At 41.9% G+C, this 17,129-nt stretch overlaps 1 protein-coding gene across 1 annotated transcript; it reads right to left on the bottom strand.

The window, feature by feature from the left end:
* Window positions 1-698: 698 nt before the first annotated feature.
* e2f7 (E2F transcription factor 7) lies at window positions 699-16,697 on the bottom strand. Its single transcript, XM_055225666.1, has 12 exons — window positions 16,588-16,697; window positions 15,575-15,687; window positions 15,097-15,399; window positions 13,666-13,822; window positions 11,815-12,063; window positions 10,064-10,216; window positions 8,969-9,268; window positions 7,499-7,571; window positions 6,122-6,404; window positions 5,585-5,672; window positions 1,374-1,687; window positions 699-854 (listed from the first exon to the last, which is right to left on the bottom strand). Exons 2-12 carry the CDS (start codon window positions 15,671-15,673, stop codon window positions 699-701), a joined length of 2,175 nt encoding a protein of 724 aa, XP_055081641.1. The 5' UTR covers window positions 15,674-15,687; window positions 16,588-16,697.
* Window positions 16,698-17,129: the final 432 nt, after the last annotated feature.

The following is a 17,129-nucleotide window of genomic DNA, read 5'->3' as shown; positions in this document are numbered from 1 at the left end:
CCTTCGTGAACCAGCATGCAATGCTTTTAACATGCTAGTTGTTACTGTCACAGCAAAACTACGCTCTAGTCTCTGAAAGTTGTGAAAAGTGCTTATAAACTCATCATGGTGATTTAATAGGATGCTGAGGAATGCATTATCTAAGTGAGGAATAACTGAACAGCTGAAAACTGTTTAGCTGTTTAAATTAACTATAATGTTCATGTTTTTAAGACAGTAAATATCAGGCACAGCATCTTTAACTTTGTCTACCTTGTAATATGCTCAAAATTGACAAAAGTCCTTGTGCATTGGTTTGGTAATATTTACGATACAGCTCCATACGTAACAACTTGGGCTTCCTAGAAAAAAAAAAATGCTCTTAAAACATTTCAAATTTTAGTGCTAAAACTCAACTCTTTGTGTACCTTTATATATAATTTAAAATATAAATAGCAATTGGGATTAACATACAAATATTAAGGGGGTGTTCTGTGGCTTGATCACATTTTAAAAGGGGAAATTAAGGCTAAAATTATACAAAAATACAGTGAACCATTCCACTGTCCACAATACAGCTTCAAACTAGTGTCCCATTATTTAACCATGAGGCACATTCACAGCCTATAACATACACTAAATCAAAATTAACATTTGATCATTTTCAAGAATATATTTTACAATTAAGAATATTGGTTCCAGTATTTTTTGTTTCAGTTTTAAATATTTGGGGGGTGTTCCACATTCAGTCGTCTTTGGGCCGATCCCCGTTTTCTCCCGTTGGGGGCAGCACTGAGCAAGTTCTCTGGAGTGGCTGGAGTCTGGAAGAAGGACTTGGAAGCAGACGTCCTGTTTTCCTTAGGAGTATGAGGTGTCTAAACAGAGAGACAACATTTTATGGTTAAAGAGTAGATGACAGGTTTTCATGGTTTTCTAAACATGGAGAAAAACATAAAAACCTGTTGAGATAATAAATATGTATCATAATTTTACACCGTTCCCCTTTACACTATTGGAGAAGTGTGTACTTTGCAGTGATATCACACTCGGGGTGTTCTGCATGTATGTCTATGGTGGAATATTCATCAGTAACCAACAAAACAAAAAAGTGTGAGTGACTAAGTGAAAAACTGTTGGCTAATGCTAGCTAGCTTGTGACTGTACTGTTATTTGAGAGGGCTTGTGTAAAAAGCACAGATCAGCTCACATGTTGATTTTTCCAGCTAAGTCAGTTCTTTGTGGTCAGATTGTGTTAAAACAAAGCTCAGATTAAAGTCATAGCCTTCAGTTAGCATCACCCCCGGGAATGTTGAGGACATCAGCAGCAAAGTATCAAGCATGGACCCCAGGCAACTAGACCATACTATTTGGGAAAAATGGGCAAACAGACTTACCATTGTCTCTTGTGCAGTCCCTCTGGTTGAGTGTGGTGTTGACGCTCCGCACACTCTGGTCTGCTCTGGGGCGGAAGAGGTCCCAACCAATAATTGCCCTGGAGACATCACCGTGGGAACACCAAAGCTCAGTTTGGAGTGGGCTTCGGAGCCAGGGGGCGTCCTTATGGGGCTGGTGATGAGGGGGTAGGGGGGCAGAGAGGAGGGGGGCAGAAGGAGATAGGGAACAGCTAAAGTTGGGACAGAACCGGATGGGAGAGAGAGAGCAGAAGCCGAGTGCGCAGAGGAGAGGAGGAAGTTCAAGCTGTTCAGACCTGCAAATAACAAGTAAATGTGTTAGGACTGAGTGATTATGGAAAAATATATATACATTTTAAATTGCGAATCTTTGGGTTTAAAGTAAATACCCCCTGTATTACGTAAAAAACAAAGCTTTCTACCGTGTTTCTAACATTGTTCCATCATCAAAAACATGCCCCAATTGGTCTTCATATGTCATCCATGTGTGTTTGAGCAATCTCTCTGAAGGGGAAGTGACATAGCACAGGGAGCAAAGGGAGAGGGTACTCAGAGCATCAAAAGTGATGAAAGAATAGGACCACTACCATACAATTAACAATTTAAGACAAATTGAATAGGGAAAACAACTCCTCAAAATGCGATAACAGGAAGCTGAAACCCATGAATAGCTTAGGACAGGTCAGAATTCTATCCACATGAAACAAAAACTCACATGAAGCTCAACGCCTCCTCTGCTAATATGTGCAAAATATAAAAGTAATTTTTTTCACATTATTCAAACCAAATAATGTGATTGTTGTCAAATGGTTTTAATGTGTAAATCTCAACACACACTGGTTTCTTGTTTATTAAATAATTATAGTATTCATGAGTTTAATTTCTAGGTCTATCCGGCTTCCTCCTCCGCCAGCAGATCCAACTCACCACCAGGTGGTGATCAGTTGACAGCTTAGCCCTTCTCTTCACCTGAGTGTCCAAGACACGCGGTCGGAGATCAGATGACACGACAACAAAGTCGATCATCGACCTCCGACCTAGAGTGTCCTGGTGCCACGTGCACCGTTGGACACCCTTGTGCTCGAACATGGTGTTCGTTATGGACAAGTCCAATAACAAAACACCACTCGGGTTCAGATCGGGGAGGCCATTCCTCCCAATCACACCCCTCCAAGTGTCACTGTCATTACCCACATGGGCATTGAAGTCCCCCAGGAGAACAACGGAGTCCCTGGTTGGTGCACTATCTAGTACCCCTCCCAGGGACTCCAAGAAGGCCGGGTACTCCACACTGCTGTTTGGCCCGTAGGCCGACACAACAGTGAGAGACCTGTCCCCAAACCGAAGGCGCAGGGACGCGACCCTCTCGTGAACTCCAACACGTGGCGGCTGAGCTGTGGGGCAATGAGCAAGCCCACACCAGCTCGCCGCCGCTCCCCACGGGCAACGCCAGAGAAATGGAGAGTCCAACCCCTCTCAAAGAGTTGGGTTCCAGACCCCAAGCTGTGTGTGGAGGTGAGGCCGACTATATCTAGCCGGTAACGCTCAACCTCCCGCACAAGCTCAGGCCCCTTTCCCCCCCAGCGAGGTGACATTCCATGTCCCCAGAGCCAGTCTCCATGTCCGGAGATCCGGTCGTCGAGGTCCCCGCCTTCGACTGCCGCCCAGATCCCTCTGCACCCGCCCCTCATGGCTCCTCCCGCAGGTGGTGGGTCCACATGAGGACGGCCCCACGTCGTTCCTTTGGGCTGGGCCCTGCCGGGCCCCATGGGGAAAGGCCTGGCCACCAGGTGCTCACTGCCGAGCACCCACCCCAGGCCTGGCTCCAGGGTGGGGCCCCGGTAACGCCAGTCCGGGCGGCGTAGCTTGCCTTGTTGTTTCTGTCTTCATGGGGGCTTCTGAACCGCTCTTAGTCAGACCCGTCTCCCAGGACCTGTTTGCCATGGGTGACCCTACCAGGGGCATGAAGCCCCCGACAACATAGCTCCCAGGATCATTCGGGTGCTCAAACCCCTCCACCATGTTAAGGTGGTGGTTCGGGGGGGAGTTTAATTTCCCCAAGCGCATCGTGAGGGTCTGCTGGGAACGTCTGGCTGAGCCCTCTGTCAGAGGGGTCTTCAACTCACACCTCCGGGAGAGCTTCTCCCTGATCGTGGGGGAGGCTGGAGACATGGACTCTGAGTGGGCCATGTTCTCCACCTCTATTGTCGATGCAGCTGCTAGTAGTTGTGGTCATAAGGTCTGCGGTGCTTGTCGCGGCGGCAATCCCCGAACCCGGTGGTGGACACCGGAAGTAAGGGATGCCGTCAAGCTGAAGAAGGAGTCCTATCGAGCCTTGTTGGCTCGTGGGACTCCTGAGGCAGCTGATGAGTACCAGCGGGCCAAGCGTGCTGCAGCTCGGGCAATCACAGAGGCAAAAACTCGGGGTTGGGAGGAGTTCGGGGAGGCCATGGAGGAGGACTATCGGACGGCCTCAAAGAGATTCTGGCAAACCGTCCGACGCCTCAGGAGGGGGAAGCAGTGCTTCACCAACACTGTTTACATTGCTGGTGGAGAGCTGCTGACCTCGACTGGGGATGTTGTCGGGTGGTGGAAGGAATACTTTGAGGATGTCCTCAATCCCACTGTCACGTCTTCTGAGGAGGAAGCAGAAACTGGGAACCCGGAGGCGGACTCATCCATCACCCTGGCTGAAGTCACCGAGGTGGTTGGCAAGCTCCTCGGTGGCAAGGCTCCAGGGGTGGACAAGATCCGTCCTGAGTAACTCAAGTCTCTGGATGTTGTGGGGATGTCTTGGCTGACACGTCTCTGCAACATCACGTGGCGGTCGGGAACAGTACCTGTGGAATGGCAGACTGGGGTGGTGGTCCCTCTGTATAAGAAGGGGGACCGGAGGGTGTGTTCCAATTACAGGGGAATCACACTCCTCAGCCTTCCCGGTAAGGTCTATTCCAGGGTACTGGAGAGGAGAATCCGACCGATAGTCGAACCTCGGATTTAGGAGGAGCAGTGTGGTTTTTGTCCTGGTCGCGGAACACTGGACCAGCTCTATACTCTCCATCGGGTCCTTGAGGGTTCATGGGAGTTTGCCCAACCAGTCCACATGTGTTTTGTGGATTTGGAGACGGCATTCGACCGTGTCCCTCGTGGTGTCCTTTGGGGGGGGTGCTCTGGGAGTATGGGGTCCGGGGCTCTTTGCTAAGGGCTGTCCGGTCCCTGTATGACTGGAGCAGGAGCTGTGTTTGCATTGCCGGCAGTAAGTCAGACCTGTTCCCGGTGCATGTTGGACTCCGTCAGGGCTGCCCTTTGTCACCGGTTCTGTTCATTATATTTATGGACAGAATTTCTAGGCGCACCCAGGGGCCGGAGGGGGTCTGGTTTGGGAACCACAGGATTTCATCTCTGCTGTTTGCAGATGATGTTGTCCTGTTGTTGGCACTGGGGCGGTTTGCAGCCGAGTGTGAAGCGGCTGGGATGAGAATAAGCTCCTCCAAATCCGAGGCCATGGTTCTCGACCGGAAAAAGGTGGTTTGCCCTCTCCGGCTGGGTGATGAGTCTCTGCCTCAAGTGGAGGAGTTCAAGTATCTCGGGGTCTTGTTCACGAGTGAGGGAAGGATGGAGCGTGAGATTGACAGGCGGATCGGTGCAGCGTCTGCAGTGATGCGGTCGCTGTATCGGTCCGTTGTGGAAAGAAGGAGCTGAGTCCAAAGGCAAAGCTCTCGATTTACCGGTCAATCTACGTTCCTACCCTCACCTATGGTCATGAGCTTTGGGTAATGACCGAAAGGACAAGGTCGTGGATACAAGTGGCTGAAATGGGCTTCCTCCGTAGGGTGGCCGGGCGCACCCTTAGGGATAGGGTGAGGAGCTCGGTCACACGGGAGGAGCTCGGTGTAGAGCCGCTGCTCCTACACGTCGAGCGGAACCAGTTGAGGTGGCTCGGGCATCTGCTAGGATGCCCAGGACACGCTGGAGGGACTATGTCTCTCGGCTGGCCTAGGAACACATTGGGGTCCCACCGGAGGAGCTGGAGGACGTGTCTGGGGTGAGGGAAGTCTGGGAGTCCCTGCTTAGACTGCTGCCCCCGCGACCCGGCCCCGGATAAGTGGAAGAAAATGGATGGATGGATGGATGGAGTTTAATTTCATCAAGCAGGGTTTTAATGTCACAAATGTATTCTGAGTTGAATGTACCTGTGTTGTTGGGCACATAAAGGTAATGTGCAGGCTGGGATTCACTGACAGGACTGTGGCTGAACTCAGAACACTCTGCTACTGTCACCTGAAAGATGAAACATTATGGTATTATTAAATAGGGCTACAATCGACTAAAGACATGTGCTCCCGATCAATTAAAAATCTCTATATATCTGACACAAACTGCTCACAAGACAATACCTGCAGGGGGGAGTTCATGCAAAAACTACTATGTATGCAGAAAAATATACCAGGAAACAAAGTATTTTTATAAATGAGATTCAACTTGTTAATCATGGTATTAACATATCTAGCTTGCATTTAATCAATTTCAGGCGGATTATTACTCAAAAAACACCTTGAAAAGCTTAAGTGGGCTTGCTACTCTACATATCTGACTTATAAGTTTGGCCTTCTGATGTCACCTGCTTGTCTCCATGAAGTTAAACAATAACATCTCTATGGAGACTAGCATGCCAGAAAAGTTACATAATGTTCCTTTAACAACATAATTAAATAATTACACATCTTTACCTCATCACTTTTCTTTAACCCATTCACGCCCTTCTTTGCCATAGACATCTCTTCTCCTTCTCTCTTCCTCTTCCTCATCTCCTCTCCTTCCATCCCGGGTGACCTGTGACCCTCGGCAGCCCTGTAGAGCATGACCACAGAGGGCTGGGACAGACTGGGAAGGTAGGTAAGGCAGTGGGAGTGTGATGAGGAGGGAGGAGGAGGGGGAGAGGAGGTCAACATTTGTCCTGAGAGAGACTGCATCAGGAGGATGTGCTGGGGGCAGGACACTGGGGTCTGGGTACTGTAGAGACATGACAAAATCATGGTTACAAACATTTAATATGGCCAGTAGAGTTTTCAAAATTATAAAAAATCTGATACTATTCAATACTAAAACTAGATACTCTTTTGAGCAGGTATCAATATTCAAGTCACATTTACAGGACAGAAATGGACCTGAATAGCTTTAGAATGATCAGAACAAGTATAAGTCCACATAGACTAGTATACGCCCATGGATCACTATGGAACCTAACTGGATGACTGAGGGATTGCACAGATATAAGGCCACATATAAACGAAAGTACTATGATTTAATGGTAAAAATTACATTCTATTGTCTAAATAAAGAGTGTTTTTAATTACCATTATGGTATCAGAATTGATATCAAATCTATTCCTTAGAGTTTGAAATTTCTGTATCGTGACAACACTCATGGCTAGAGAGGGTTTTATTACACGGTTTGAGCAGGATAGATAAGCTAAAGAACATCCTCATTATTCACTGCAATGAGTTTATAAACACTTTTCAGAACTCTGAGACCAGAGCAGAGTTTTGCTGTGATGATAACGCTAACAACTAGCATGTTAAGCACACACTTCCTGATTATCAAACAATAAAATGCTTTCTAATTAAATGTATACTGTACAAAACTGACTTACCCTCACAAGCTGCTTATTGAATACAGTATATCACTACTGGGACAAGACACATTTTACATGGGAAAAAATTGGGGGACGAGCTAGTCCTAACAGCTTAATACTAGTCCATTTGAAAGAACTCATTGAAGGAAAATTAACCTCCAAAGCAGCACTGCCCTCTGGTGTTTACAATGACAAATAACCCCTTCAACAGCAGCTGATTAAACATGCCTAATAACCAGAAGGTAAAGTATCTGTCTCTTCTTCCTTGAACTGCATCGATTTTCACTAATATATGACTCCACCTGCACTTCTTTGGGCTGGAGTCAGTTAATAACAGAGACAGGCTACGTTGCGAAAGGTTAGGCTTGAATTATGAGTATAGACTGTGAGAGGAGCTCTGATATATCTAGAGACAGAAAGAGAGAAGGAGGAGTACAGAGAACAAGAGAGTTTGTGAATAAATGAACTCACTCTGAAGACTTCCCAAACTGCAGCCGACACACTGGAGTTTTTCTGGAATAGTCCACTGGCTGGTTCTGCACAACTGTAGGTGGAAGAACATTTACATTACATTTATTTGATTATATATAGATTAATTGGAATTGAATAGAAATTTGTAGTCGCAATAAGCAAATTGTAAAAGCTGCCATCATTGAGAAGCTTTAAAAGGTGTACTGTCTGATTAAATCTGTTGAGAGACGAGCCTTCTCACACTAAGAATGTCACATGTTTTTCTTTGCATTATTAATAAACACACCATCATGAAACATTACAGGCAAAGCAATATCATCTCCAGGGAGACAAGCATGTGTCGAACCGCCCATCAAAAAAGTTACACAGTTTAACTTTCATGTCCCACTGAGGTCTTAATATCTATAAAAACAGCTAAGCCTGTAGTTCAAACCTCCAGAAACATGTTCTAAACTCCATCTTGTATTACACTGTCTGGTCAAAAGTCACCACCAAAAGAAAAATGTCACACACTCTAATATTTTGTTGTACCACATTTAGCTTTGATTAGGGCATGTATTCATTGTGGCATTGTTTCAATAAGCTTCTGCAATGTCACAAGATTTATTTCCATCCAGTGTTGCATTACTGATGATGGTAGAGTCTGACCACTGCGCAAAGCCTTCTACAGCATATCCCTAAGATTCTCAATAGGGTTAAGGTCTGGTCTCTGTGGTGGCCAATCCATGTGTGAAAATAATTTCTCATGCTCCCTGAACCACTCTTTCACAATTTGAGCCCGATGAATCCTGGCATTGTCATCTTGGAATATGCCCATGCCATCGGGGAAAAAAAAATGTTACACAGTAGGACAGTATTAAACTAATCTTGTATTTTTTTAAACATTTTTATTTATTCATTTCTCAGTATCCCTTTAATAGATGAGAGACTCTCCACAGATTGGACCTGTAACTTGGCCTTGTAGAATAATGCTAATACTATACTAATAAATATTCCAGGCAAAGAAACAATATCTTCCCAGACACAAGCATGTGGCAGCTTGTCCATCAAAAAGGTTACATAGTGCACCTTTAGAATGTACACTGTTAACTAAATCTAGATTTAAAACAAAATTTAAAAAAAAAATTGTAATTGCAGTACTCACAAATTTGCAAACAATCCTACACTGTAGCCACATTGAGTGGTACAGACAAGGCACTTACAAGGCTACACCTGCATAGTAGGCCTTTCAAAAACAACAATTTATGCAACAAAATATACTAGGAAACAATGTATTTATATAAAGACAGATTAAACGTGTGAATCAAATCTTTAGCTAGCTGACACTACCTTCTCCTTTCTGCTGTTGTCCCATACAAATCCTTATAATCTACCGGTAGATGAAATAAGTCAGCCAGGCTGATTAAAAGCCTACAGCCCTAATAAAAAAGAATGTACAATGGACAAAAGTAGCAAAATCAATGACTGTACCTGTGTGTTCCCTGCGTGGACTGTTGGGGGCAGAGTTGGCTTGTCTCTGGACAGTCACAGAAGTCGGGGTGATGTTAAAAGATGAATGTCGGGACATCTTCAAGCGGGTCAGATCCTGCTGTGTGATCCTCTGTGACGCCTCTAGTCCAGTAGGGGGCAGTGGTCCTGTGCTGTTGAACTCAGTTGGACCCCGCCACTTAAAAGCCGGCTTCCTCCCTCTCTCTTCTCGAACGTGAACTTTTTTAATGAGTCCCAAACTCGTTAAAACATTGGCGATGTCATACAGGCGACGGACTTTAGCTATGAAGAAAAGCAAAAAGAAAAAAAAAATTACATATTAAACTAATTAGGACAAAACAATTTGGGTAAAACATCTAATTCTGATTTGATTTAAGATTTATGTTTTAATAATGATTCTGTTCACAAAGTTTTCATTTTAAACAGCTCTAGAAGAATTGACAGAAGAACTGAAATGTGGCATTTGTAATCAGAAACACCTGGCTGTAATCAGGGCAGTCTTGTGTGATGTCATGTAGTGCTTGAAACTGCAAGTAGCCCCTGTAGCCCCTGGAGGCAGCACACACTCACAAGACCAGAAAGCTGCAAATTTACATACTTGTACTAAAATTGCCAAAAAAGGACTAGAATACTATTTGTGACCGAACTTCCTTGTCAAAGATCTTGTCTGATTTCTAAAGCTAAGCAGGGTTGGGCCTGGTCAGTACTTGGATGGGAGACTGCTGGGAATACCTATTGTTGTGTCCTTAGGCACACTCCACATTCATACCAGGCAATGTGGGTGAACTGTCTCGCTTGAGTTTTGGTTGTGGTCGGAGGGGCCGAGGGTACAGATTGGCAGCCTCGCTTCTGCCTCTGCCAGGGCAACTATGGTTACAACAGTACCTTACGACCAGAGTATGAATTGTTTGAATAATGCACAAAATTATACTGACTTGAGCGTCTTGAAAAGCGCTATATGAGACTAATGCATTATTATTATTACAACAGAGTTTAGTTGCAAAAAAGTAGATTTTGTGTTTAGTTCCACTTTAATATGACATACCCCACAGAGAAAACAGTTAACAAACAGCTCACTTTTGTATTTGCTGTGGCTGGAGTCCTGGCTGTCTTCGATCAGGATCTTTGCCGCTGCATCCAACGTCACAGTTTGAGTTTTGGAGACGAGAAAAAGCATCACAAACTTTTGACTCATGATTCGCAGAGACTTATCCTTCCTGTTGCCTCCACCTGCCCAAAGAAACCACATTTGCAATATGCAATTAGACAAACTTTATAGATCCACAAATTACTTGGACATAGTAGCTCAGACATCGGAACTAATAACAATATATGTAAGAGCCAAAAATAAATGGTTAAAAGTCCTATATCTGAATTTTTTCCCCCAATGCAAAAACATGCCCCAGTACAGATATATTATCTAAGCACTCCATTCTGGTCTCTGAACATTGTGAACAGTGCTTATAAACACATCGCAGTGAATAATTAGGATGTTCAGAATGCATAAGGTAAGTGAAGACTTACTTTGGCTCACTGCAAACTGTTTAAAATTAGTTCCGTTTTTCATGTTTTTAAGACAGGTACTGTGTATTTAAAAATATTAAATGGCAAATAAGGTAAAGGAGATACAACATACAGATTACATGATTTGACATAAGGGTGAGTTGCTGTGAACTGTGCTGTGGTATGAATGTAATCCTGTATTATTCACTGGGGAAGCAGAGCTGAAGGAATCTGAAAATATATACAAACTTACTTTTGAAGATCTTGTGTTTACTTTGAATGAAAGCTGTCTATGATCAACTTACAAGTTGACCATAGACAACTAGTACAAGTTGTCTATGGTATTACTAGTATTACAAAGTTAATACTAGTAATAATAAGACCATATGGACAGAGGATATTTTGATGTTTGTAACTGGAGAACACACTAGACCTTCTAAAAAGTTTTCTTATAAAAATAAATGCAGCTTTTACAACTTAGTACTTTCTTTGTTGATACTCTTTTTGCAGCCTGAACTGCAACTATCCAGAGGAGGGGGGTGACTGCATGCAGGATGTTTATGGGGACGTATCATAAAAAAGGCAGGAGGGAATCGGCTCCCATTGAGGTCAACAATTCCCAAACCGAAAATCAGTGGACTTGTTTCTTTCATTAAGTTTTAGATCAATACTACAATTTAAGTCTAGTATACAACAATGATCCACGTGTGTCATAGATTATAACTACAGAGCAGACACAAGCATAATATGTCAGGAGTATAGGCTATATGAAGAAGTGAACAAAGGGGGTGTCACCCATAGCATTCAGCTCCAATCAAATGAAGCCCAACGATGCAGTTACAGAGAGAGAGGTGGCAGTTTTCCTATGTAAACTGAGCCAGTTGATGGAGCTGGAAGCGTGCCCATGCTCACTTCCTATTTGGAACATGTGGCTAACAGGTGAGCAGTCCAGCTTAACTTTTTAAATATCGTTTGCTTCAATGCCGATTCTGGAACAGTTCTCAATACAGTAGTTCTAACACTTCACCATGGAGAACACATGAATGCAAATCACGTCATAGCCACAGATTTCATGTGAGATCAGATTTAAGCCGACAAGCTTAAAGAGGCAGTCACTGAACAGTAAAAACTGTGAACTCATCAATACAGATATAGAATAATAAAGTGGTAAAATAAGTAGAAATAACATGGCTATAAAACTACACATACCAACTTTAATTTAAAGATAAAAGTGTTAAAAGAGCATTTGTGAAGAAGAAGTGAAATAGCTTTGTCTGAAGTAGGCTTGAGCAAAGGATTTGATCCGGGTTGTGGATTGCTCTCACCGTTGCCCTCCTCTGCCTCGTCATCCCTGTTGGGTCCACAGTCCCTGGCCCCTGTCGGTCCTGCCCCCTCTGCTCCTGGCTCCATCTGGAGGTGGTATCCCTGTTCCCGCCCTCGTCTCTGCAGCTCCATCAGTTTTGACTCCAGGCGTCTCCGGCCGTACCAGGAATAACTATTTTTGGCCATGCGTCCGACAATCATCAGTGACTCTAGAACGTTCACTATGTCGTAGATACGCCTCCGCTCCACACCTGCACATTTAGGCACAGTTAAGTAAAAGGCCTACACCCAATTTTCTCCCATGTATCTGAGCAAAATGTGTCTTTCCCCAGTACAGATATATTATATAAGCAGCTCTCAAGTGTTTTATTGTATAAGAATCAGGAAGTGTGTGTTAGTATGTTAGTTGTTACCAATGCAACACTCTCTGGTCTCTAAAAGTTGTGAAAAGATAAACTAATTGTGGTGAAGAATTAGGATGCTCTGAATGCATAAGGTAAGAGAGGAATAACTTTGGACCTCTGCAAACCGTTTAAAATGAATGAGTTCTGTTTTTCACTTTTTTTTTTTTACATTTGAATGAGTTACTATTTTAGTGATTGTAATAGATAAGTATGCATGCAACCACTGCTCAATAGGCTGCATTCACGTGCAATCACAGCATTGTAGAATCCCTGTAGTTTAAAGTAAGGTGGAGACAGGTCAGAATTCTCAGATTGAATTTGCTGTGTAACTGTCAGATTGCAGATTTGTTGGTTGATAGTTACTATCTCTGTAATTGGAATTGCCAATCTTTACTGAAATAAAGATAAAAGGTAACTTAACTTGAAATCTACTGCTTAATGACATCACCAGGTGGAACAGAGCATTTTGAGCTTTGGGGATGTAGACAGACTAATAATAAAGGGTTACTTAAGCCCGTGTGAATGAAACAAAAAGCAACTCCAGGCATGTTTTTGAGGAGGCAACAACATTATAACATGGCTAAGTTTGTTTTGCATAATATAGGACCTTTAACTACCAATTACTGTGGAAACTCTTGGACGCTAACCAGCTACTAGTCACTAAAAGAAAAGGGCTCTTACAAATAGCAACAACCACTCAGTGAAGCTTGTAATCAAAATGGCCTCTTAGCAACAGCAGGCTGTATAGCTGGAGATGTTTACAATGCCAACACTCCATTAATCACTGCTCTGTGTATGGCGTTTACTTATGTGACAAGAGGATATGAGCTTCACCTGTGACGTGTGGTTAGAGAAGTCAAAGCTTAGTGTTAAAAGTAATAGAACTGAAAGTATAGATAACATGATTTTGCATAGTGCTGCAAATCAATTACTACATTGTTTATTTATTTTAATTAATTTGACATAATAAATCAATTAATGGATAACTTTAATAACAGAAGTCAAAATATAATCATAAAGATTGTTGTCTCTCTCTCTGAAAGAGAAGTATTTAAAATGTTAATTTTAATCTTAATTTAAAATTAAACATGTCGTTTTGTGTCAAATAGCAAAAGAAGTTGTAAATTTGGAAATATGGGGCAATATACTTAAAAATTGTATATATATATATATATATATATATATATATATATATATATATATATATATATATATATATATATATATATATATATATATATATATATATATATAATTTACTACATGTATAGGTAATTTCATAAAATTGTGTTATTCCTTTGGCACTTTTATTTACCCTATTTTTATTTCATAGCTTATTATTATTACTCTTAGTTGCACGATAATGCCAAATCAAGTTCCTAGTTTGTGAATTCTGTTCACTTACAAGGGCAGAAAAAAAAAAAAATTCTGATTCTGGAGGTTTCATACCCAGACTGTTGGCAACCTTGTCCAGGGAGATCCAGATGGGGCTGTTGGGAGGAGGGTCATCGGGGTAAAGAGCCAGAAACTTCTGACACAACAAACCCAAACTCTTCTGCTTTCGACTGGGCTTCTTCTCTGTCTCGTCCTCCTCCAGAGCTTCAAACTAGACAGACACAAATGCATCAAAATTATCATTAATGCATATTCTTAGAAGAAGGGGTAATATTTGACCTAGTTGTTAAAGTTGTGAATATTTATTTTTGTCTTGGGTACTGAAGCATTTTCTACATATGGTGTAAGAACATTTTGATTCAAGAATTCCAACGATTTTATGTGTTAAAATGTCTAATTACAACCAATACCTTATAATGCTACTTATACTACTACTTGTTTTAAATAGTTAAAACCTACCGTGAAAAAGACGCTCAAATATAGTTCTGTTGTTATTATATTTAACAGCCTATTTAACAGCCTATTTTAGACTAATTATCTTGTAATGTGTAATAATCTTTTGAGTTTCCTGGGTGGATCCACAGTGTTGCAAAAAACATCTATCATATCTCTTTATTTCCAAAAAAATACTGGGTTTGGTGAAGTCACCGTCTAATTTTATGCCTTTTTGTGAAACATCTCCATAGAGATTAGAAGGTTTCGCATCCTAAATCTAAAAATTTACCCAGTGCCCCTTTATATATATTGCTGGGTTTCAGATCATAACATTCTATAGGCGAATGATATTTAATACAGATGAGGGCAGCTAAAATGAATTTTGTTAAAATGTATATTTTTGTTGATTTTGTTGTAATACAGTGAGGTCTTGCTTGTTGTCATTTACAGAAATCAAGTTCAACATTTGTGAATTTGCCTTTTGGATATTTAATGACAAAGTTCAATGTAATCTATAGGGAAATCTGGCTCTTGCCCCTCATCTGGGTGACATCATCACATTCTAAAATCTGAAAACCACCAATATCTAGGCCTGTTATTATAATTACTATATCGACTTATCGTTCAATACATGAAAGCTGTAGCAATATTTTTTGGGTGTCAGTATTTATTGTGTACATTTTCTTTGCACTACTGGGAAATTTTTGGGTTACTTTTTGGCTACATGATAAGATTAAAGCAATAAAAAGTTCAATTAATAACTTGAATCATGGCTCATTACCGATGCAAATGAATCACTCAAGGGTTTCATTCTGCTATTTATTTACTGGAGCTCCTGATTTAAGAATATTGTACATTTAGAATAGTTTTTTGTGGTTTAAATCTGCTATTGTTTTATTGTGTCAGTGGAATAAATTAATTTTATTGTGTCAGTGGAATAAATAAATTTCAGTACTATCGTTTATTGTCTATATTTACTTCAGCAATATATCGCACTTCAGAATTTGTTATATCTCTTTTCTCAGATATAAGAATATATCTTATTTGTACCTGTGAATCGTCCACGTCTGCATCCTCTTCAATGATCAACTCTGGGCTTTTGGGCAGCTCCGTTTCGTTTTCTATGGGTCTGAACAGCACCTTTTTCATCTCACGGTCCCGTATGTCCGGACTAGCCGCACTGATCAGCATCTTTAGGTTGGCTGTGGGGGTCCAGGGCTCGGCTGAAGAGCTGTGTTTGATGGGCGTCATATGGGCTGGGTCTGGACTGGAGCCTTTTCTGTTCAGGAGCAGAGCCAGCGCAGCGTCTGTGGATTTAAGTGGTGTGGATCTTCTTTCAAGGAATAGATTTTCCTATAGAAACAAGTAATCCAGTTAAAGGTGTACTGTATTAATGTTAATCCCTTGCCTGAAATGTTCCACAGCAGTGGAGTTCCACCATAGCAATAAACTCCATCGTAACAAGCAGTTGTTTTAGCATCTTGCCTGATTTTACCACCTCACCTCTGGCACCTGGGCCTTTACTCACCTTATGTTCACTCTCGGACCCCTCCTCCTCCACCACCTTTGTGGCATAACTCTTCCTGGGGCTTGTCAAGTCTTTCAGGGCCAAACAGTCAACCTCCATTTTAAAAATAAAAACTGAAAAAAACACAAATCATAAACATATCAGTTAATCTTGTTATTTAGGCACTAGAGAAAGTTACGTTAAATGTTGGAAGACAGCACCAAATGTACTTATAACTGGCTAATAAATCCATGTTTAAACCTGGTTTTGTCCTAGTCTAGACCTGGTTAAGCTAGTTTTAACCTAGTTTAGATCTAGTCCTGGTTACATCTTTACATCAATTAAGCCCTGATATAGGCAATAACAGCTTAAAGTCCTGGTTAAATCCCGATTCAACCTTGCTTTATAACTGCTTAATAAGTCCATGCTTGGGAATGGTTTATTCCAAGTTTAGACTTTTAGAGTCAAAAGTCCTAGAGCAGATATTTTACCCTGGTTCAGTCCCGTTATGTCCCTGGTTTTATAACTGTTAGCGCCCTGGTTTGACCTAGTTTTAAGTCCTTATTTATTGCTTGTAATGCCCATATCTTGCTGTTAAAACCCGTGCTGAAAAAATACCGATGGTGGAGGAGTAGATCAGATCAAGTCTAGATGAAAGGTCAACGAGAATTGGCGCAATATTGCTAATTAGCGGCTAGCAGCTAATCTAATCAAAATCAATGACGAGATCATTGACAGCATTTTGTACTTGCATAACAATACATGAGGCTCAAAGAATCAGGGCACTTTAGGTAAAGTTATAATGCATTCATGATAATATGACAAGCCAAGATAAAGTTGGTAGTTCATACTTTTAACAAGTTTAAGGTGAAATGTGTTTATTATTACGCCAGTACCCAAAATGCATAATGTGAATCCTTAATACTCTGTTAAACATGGAATTATTTGTTAAAATTTGCAGCTATTTAACCATAAGATCTGCAAAGTTGAACAGAAAAGTTAAGAAAACATTAGGCAACATTAGGCGAACTCACCGTTCTCAGTGACTGAAACGCGTCAATCTCGCTCCTTTACGCTTGTTACGAACCCGCTAATCTTCAGAAAACCATAGTATGTATTTCCCTATTGAAAATTTGTTTCTCTCGCTTTCTCCCTCCGTTTCTGTGTCCGTTCAGAGCCGTGTTTAGTAGATCTATCCTAGGGGAGACTGAAAGATCAGCGCCCGCTCTGTAACTTGTTTTCTGGCGCTTTCAGGGACCGGCAGCACTCCAGCCAATCAGAGGTAAGGACGGGGATACAATACTAGCTTTCAGCCAATCGAAGACGTGAAATTAGGGTGCGCGCCTCAGGGTTCACCAATAGAAAAAGAGAAAAGCGCGCACTGACCCGCCCCCCCTGCACAGTGTTGGCGGGGCTTCCAGCGCGCAGTAGGAGCGAAGATAGAACAGAGCACAAAGAGGTATCACTCGGATATGGTTTAATGGGAAAAAGTTGATAAACTGATAAACACAGATATTTTATATTTTATCTTATAACTATTGACTAATCTCATCATAGTAATTATTAATAAGAAGAA

Source organism: Periophthalmus magnuspinnatus, chromosome 12, assembly GCF_009829125.3.
Source record: "Periophthalmus magnuspinnatus isolate fPerMag1 chromosome 12, fPerMag1.2.pri, whole genome shotgun sequence".
NCBI classification, from domain to species: Eukaryota; Metazoa; Chordata; class Actinopteri; order Gobiiformes; family Gobiidae; genus Periophthalmus; species Periophthalmus magnuspinnatus.
This window is presented reverse-complemented; position numbering and strand designations above follow the sequence as displayed.